General features: G+C 39.5%; 1 protein-coding gene across 3 annotated transcripts in view; it reads right to left on the bottom strand.

The window, feature by feature from the left end:
- HMG20A (high mobility group 20A) overlaps positions 1–6,174 on the bottom strand; it is a 131,080-nt gene that overhangs the window by 42,780 nt on the left and 82,126 nt on the right. For all 3 annotated transcript variants that reach the window (XM_005865318.2, XM_014538912.1, XM_014538913.1), the window contains 2 exons: positions 4,699–4,831; positions 3,714–3,745 (listed from right to left, as the gene is read on the bottom strand). In XM_005865318.2, the coding sequence (XP_005865380.1) occupies positions 3,714–3,745; positions 4,699–4,831 (165 nt within the window). The remainder of the gene's footprint in view (positions 1–3,713; positions 3,746–4,698; positions 4,832–6,174) is intronic.

Below are 6,174 nucleotides of genomic sequence, written 5' to 3'. Positions count from 1 at the left end.
TAATATGATGCAAATCAACTGAACAGTGGAATGACTGGTCGCTATGAACTGATCACCAGCGGGCAGATGCTCAACGTAGGAGCTCCCCCTGGTGGTCAGTGCGCTCCCACAGGGGGAGCACCGCTCAGCCAGAAGCTGGGCTCATGGCTGGCGAGCACAGTGGCAGGGGCTGGAGCCTCCGTGGCAGCACTAAGGAGTAGCAAGCTGAGCGGTAGGGAGCAGCAAGCAGGCAGGTGGTACGGAGCGAGGGGTTCCAGACTGCAAGAGGGCATAGACCGGGCTGAGGGACCTCCCTCACCCTCCAGTTCACGAATTTCGTGCACTGGGCATCTAGTATAATAAATATTATTGTATTAACTATGTATGGTATCAGATGGGTACCAGATTTATTGGGGGTGATCACTTTGCAAGTTATATAAATGTCTAATCATGAGATTGTATACCTGAAACTAATATAGTATTGTATGTCAACTGTAATTTAAAAATAAAAAAGTAAAATATAAAGCATACAATTTTTCAAGTCAAAAAAATTTATAACATCTCTTACTTAGAGCACAGAGATGTCATATATAACTACATTTACATTGGATTTATATGAAGAATAAAATGCTAATATTTATTATGTTTATCATTTTATAATTCATGACAAAATCAATTTATAATAAATCTTTTTGACTCTAAATGTTTTTCCAGTGTTCTGAAGGTCACCAATACCAAATTATGAAAACTACAACTCCAAGATAAATAAGTGAGTATTTTGATAAAATGGTTTCCTTGATTTAGTAAAAAAACCAAAAACCAAATACATATGAAAGAATACATCAGAGTCCTGGCTAAGTGACTCAGTAGGCTGGAGTGTCGTTCCATACACCAAAAGGTTGTGGGTTCAATTCCCAGGTAGGGCACATATCTAGGCTGTGGGTTCAATCCCCAGTCGAGGCAAGTACAGTAGGCAATTGATTGGTGTTTCTCTCTCTAACAATCAATAATCATATCCACGGGTGAGGATTAAAAAAAAAAAGAATACATCAGAAAATTCTTTTTGTATAAATTTCCACTGTTATTTCAATAAATCAGTTTTGTATAAAAATAAATAAGTCCTTGTCCTGGTCAGTATGGCTCAATTGGTTGGGCATCTTCTTGTGCACTGAAACGTTGCCAGTTCGATTCTCGGTCAGGGCACATTCCTGGGTTGTGGGCTCCATCCCTGGTAGAGGGAGTGCAGGAGGCAGCGATTGATATTTCACTCTTACATTGATATTTCTCTCTCTCCCTCCCTCTCCCTTTTTCACTCTCTAAAAATCAATTAAAGTATTTTTTTGCAATTAAAAATAAATAAATAAATAAGTCTTTATGGATGGCCTTATGCAAGGGTGTCATGCTAGGTGATATGGGGTTGGATACAAGACGGAAACTAGACTATGCATGCCTTCAAAGAAATTACAATCCTAAAGTTTGAATAATGGAAGCACTTCAATAACCTCAACGTCAGGCCAGATTAGCTACATGCATAAGAGAAATAGAGCTGTGAGGGTTAAAGGAAATTGGAGGAAACAGGATAAGCTTGAAGGAGGAAATGGAACCTTATGACCAGAATTCTGAGAGGAAGAATGGGATGATGTGGGGGAGGGATGGATGAAAAAAATGATCAAGGGAGCCCTGACTGGTTTGGCTCAGTGGATATGGCGTCGGCCTGCGGACTGAAAAGTCCCAGGTTCGATTCCAGTCAAGGGCATGTACCTTGGTTGTGGGCACATCCCCAGTGGGGGGTGTGCAGGAGGCAGCTGATCAATGTTTCTCTCTCATAGATGTTTCTAACTCTCTATCCTTCTCCCTTCCTCTCTGTAAAAAAATCAATAAAATATATTTTAAAAAAATGATCAAGGGAAAAATAGTATTGTTATGAAAAAAAGAATATGAGCATAGGCATGAGGTAGAGAAGGATGGGGTACTTGGAGGACAATGAGTTGTAAGTGAAGGCTTTTAGGTTCATAAGCTATATATGGGAAATATGGGAGCTAAGGTAGTTGAAAAGGGTAGTTGGGACTGAATCACAGAAGACCCTAACTGTTGAGTTTGAATGTGATTTGGTAAGCAATGAGGAGTCACTAAGCATTTTAAGACATATAATTACAAATTTTATTTTCTTACCATATATAATTGTGTGCCATATAACACTGTTTTGGTGAACGAAGGACCATATATACAATGGAGGTAAACATACAGTCTAAGTGTGTGATAGGCTAAAACCTCCAGGTTTGTGTAGTATACTCTTATGATGTTCCCACAATGTGTCTAGTGACACATGTCTCAGGATGTATCCCTGTTAAGTGGCACATGGCTGTATTAACCGTAGCCTACATATATATATTTAAAGCTCTCTATGCAGCATAGCTAACACACATAGGCCTAATTCTATATTCACACACAGGAACATAGGTCTATTGATGAGGTTGAAACAAATGGAGGGGAAAAGGTCAAGTAAGCAAATGTGTGCCAGTGAGGAAAGGAGGCACAGGAACCAAATATTGTCACTTGTGTTATATTGACACTGTAGCTGAATAGTTCATTTTAACCAAGTGCTGGATTCCTTAAATAACAACTTGTTTTTGAGAGTCAGAGTAAGGTATTTGATGATGATACACTATGGTCCAATTTTAGCTTTCAGCTATTCTTCATTTTTATATCTCACTCCAAATCCCAGCCATCTTCAGCATTTAAAGCCATTAAAATTCTTGGACCACAAGAAAAGACTGAAGTTAGGGGTTGAATAGTTCAAGAGCACACCCATGACATAAGTGTCTGTCACATACTGTAAATCCCTGAGCTAAAGCAACTAACCAAATCTTAATTACGGAATAGGAAATACTGTGCCATTAATTAAAGAAAAAAAAAAGTCCAATGGCATTTCAAAATTTCAAATAACATTATATATATACTAGGGGCCCAGTGCACCGTGAAAAGGAACTGTGGGATGCGAGGCTGTGGTGGGCAAAGGGGCAAATCTCGGCCCATCCTTTGCGACCCTGCCCAGCCCTTCCTGCCCTGGCCCGCTGTTCCCTGTTTGAGGGCAGCTCAGCTCCCGCCACCGCTGCTGCTCCCATGTGCTGACGGCACCAGCCCCACTCGCACCCACTGACAGCGCAGAGCGATTGGGGCTGGTGCCAGCAGTGGGTAAGAGAGGCGGCTGTCGGCTGATTGCCCCTCAGGAATAGGGGGAGGTGGAGAAGCCCTGAGGGGCGATTGGGGCCAGCAGCTGCTGCTCGCATCCGCTGATGGCGCCAAGTGATCAGGGACGGCACCAGGCGCCGGCAGCAGATGCAAATGGTGGCTCCAGTGCTGGCTGTGGGTGCGAGCGGGGTCAGCACTGGCAATGGGTACGAGCGCGGCTCTGGCGCCGGCAGTGGGTGAGAGCGCCTGGTGGGACCACGGCATGTGGGAGCAAAGAATTTTCAGTAATCACCAGAGGCTCACTCCGATGACTGCAACCGGTGCCCCGCCGTGGTCTGGCGCCCCGCTCACCTGCTCTACCATTCCGCTATGTCCAATGCCTGCTATGTTCAGCACTCTGCCGCCTGCTGCCGACGCCTGCCATGTTCTGCGCGCACCTCCTGGTGCGTCATAGCAACTGGTTGTTCAGTTGTTCCCTCATTTGGTCTATTTGCATATTAGGGTTTCATATATATAGATAATGTAGAAAAAAAACGAATTACCTCATGATCATGAGTGGCCTGTCTGGCTGCATCTAAAAAATATGAAAGAATAAGAAAACATTAAGCTAAAAAAGCAAAACAGAGCAATAATTAGACCCAAGGAAACAACTGTGCCAAACCACAAAAACTACTGGTATATGTAGGCTAGCACAACATATGATATTTTCTCTTATGGCTTTGTTAACTAGTTAGTCAGTATTTATTAGTTACAATTAGACACAAGAAAAACAGCAGACACAGTTCTTACCGTTGAGGAGAATACAGTGAGAAGGTGAATAGGAAACATATGCCAAAGGTTGTTTGCACAACATTACAGTTTTGCAAGCAAAATGCCCAAAGTGTGAGAAGATGCAATGACTAAGGAATGACAGACTAGTTGTGGGTGAGGCGTCTTTGCAGTTTTTCCTGAAGAAGGGGAACTTAAAGCAATACTTGTAAGGGTGGGAGGAACAATGTTAATATAGAATAAAAGATCCATGAAGACCAGGATCTTGTCTATCTTGTTCACTGGTGCTTTCTTAAAGGCTAGGTGAGAGGCTGATGTGTAACAGGAGGTGCTCAATACATATTTTTTTGAATGCACACATACGTGAATGCATGAATGAAAAGGATGATTATCTGAGGCTGTGAGAAATGACATATAAAAGGTTTAGAGGTGTTAAGGCAAGGCAGTTATGTGGTTTAGTAGACAGACTTGTTTAGAGACAGAGAAATAACTATACTAGGAATTAGAAAAAAGCACAGACATCTAAAAGGGGTTTTGGAGCACAAGCCAGACTGTTGATACTGATATGGAAACCAATTGGAATTTATAAATCAGAGCAATGTGATTTTAATAAAATTCCAAGATGATGCTTATAAGTGAATGTAGTATAATAGAGAAATGATAAAAACATATATTTTATATTTATCACTCTAACAGTAGGCTTTGTGACGCTCATCACACATAGAAAACTACAAATATATTTGGTTCTGGTTCTGATACCTTGTCTTTGAGATTTGCTTTTCTGACGGTCCTGGGTTTTCCTACTGAACACCTTGTAGGCCTCAGTCTTCTGATACTGCTCCAGTTCCTTCATGTAACGCTCCTTATCTCTATCTGCTTCATCAAGATAGCGCTAGGAAAGAAATGTGGAATTATTTTAAAGAAACAGATCTTATTTAGATAAAATATCAATGAGCTATTTGAAGAACACAGAGGACAATTAGAACATGGTAAGAAAAGTATATGGGGAATAAGCTTTAAAGGAGAATTAAAAATGTCATATAAAATAGTATACTCTCTAAATTGTAAAATAAATAGGTGATTCTGAATTTTTATAGACTATTTCCTTTGACTTAATGAAGACAAATTCTATTGAGGTAATTCTTTTTTTTTATTTTTTATTTTATTCTTTTAAAAAAATATTATAATAAGTATTACAAAGGGTATTACATATGTGTCCTTCCCCCCCCCCAAGGTAATTCTTATAACAAATTCACAAGATGATGATTATAGTTATTTTTCTAACCTTATATATATAATTCTACATGGCCTCTAGAGTCCTCAAGATGACAGCACACCACATAGACACATTTAGTGCTCCCAGGAGAAAGGATGAAATATTTCTTTGTTTTTCTAATTCCCCACCCCATTCTAAGGGAATGATCTCATACATCGATTGGCCTTTTAAAAGCCAGAAGAGTGGGACACTAAAGCCAGAAGACACAAAGAACATTAAAAAGATGACCTCATTCTATGGGCCTAAAATAGACTACTGTGAGAGAGCTTATATATACATACTTTGTGCTATTCATTATTTAAACAAAGTCCAGTGATCTAGCATAATTTTAATGCCTATTCTTTTCATTCATCAATTAGGTTTAAGAAATAAAGTGTAAAAATACTGCTTCTAAATGAACATAAACTATAGTCAGAAATTATGTTAAAGACCTTGTTGCACACAAAAGCCAAATGTAGGGAACACCCAAATGGCAAAATCTGGGACAATTTAGTACCAAAATACTTAAGTACAGTAATGAATTATACACCATTGAGAAAAAAATTCATATGGCTATAATAAATAAGTATCAACCACATAAATATATAAATGGGGAAGGAAGAGGGCTCTTGCTTAGATTTGAATGTTGAGGGCCAACTGGTAAGTGGGAAATGAGTGCGAGGGTTGGAAAGTGATCATTTTGCAACCACCATGGTAAAGATTAGATCAGGCAAAAGTCATCAATGAATGTGAAATCTGTGGGGAAATTTTGATACCGATATTTGCATGTTCTCCATACACTACTTATTAATCATAAGGGAGAATTAAAAAAATCTATTGTAAATTAACATTACCAATTAGGAATAAAAGGACACTGTGGTACCCTATGGACACAACACCACTACAATATTCTTTTTTTTTAAATTAATTCTTTATTGTTCAGATTATTACATTGGTTCCTCTTTTTTCCCACCATAACT

The sequence above is a fragment of the Myotis brandtii genome, unplaced genomic scaffold (assembly GCF_000412655.1).
Source record: "Myotis brandtii unplaced genomic scaffold, ASM41265v1 scaffold205, whole genome shotgun sequence".
NCBI lineage: Eukaryota > Metazoa > Chordata > Mammalia > Chiroptera > Vespertilionidae > Myotis > Myotis brandtii.
Note: the sequence above shows the minus strand (reverse complement) of the source record. Positions and strands in the feature narration are given on the sequence as shown.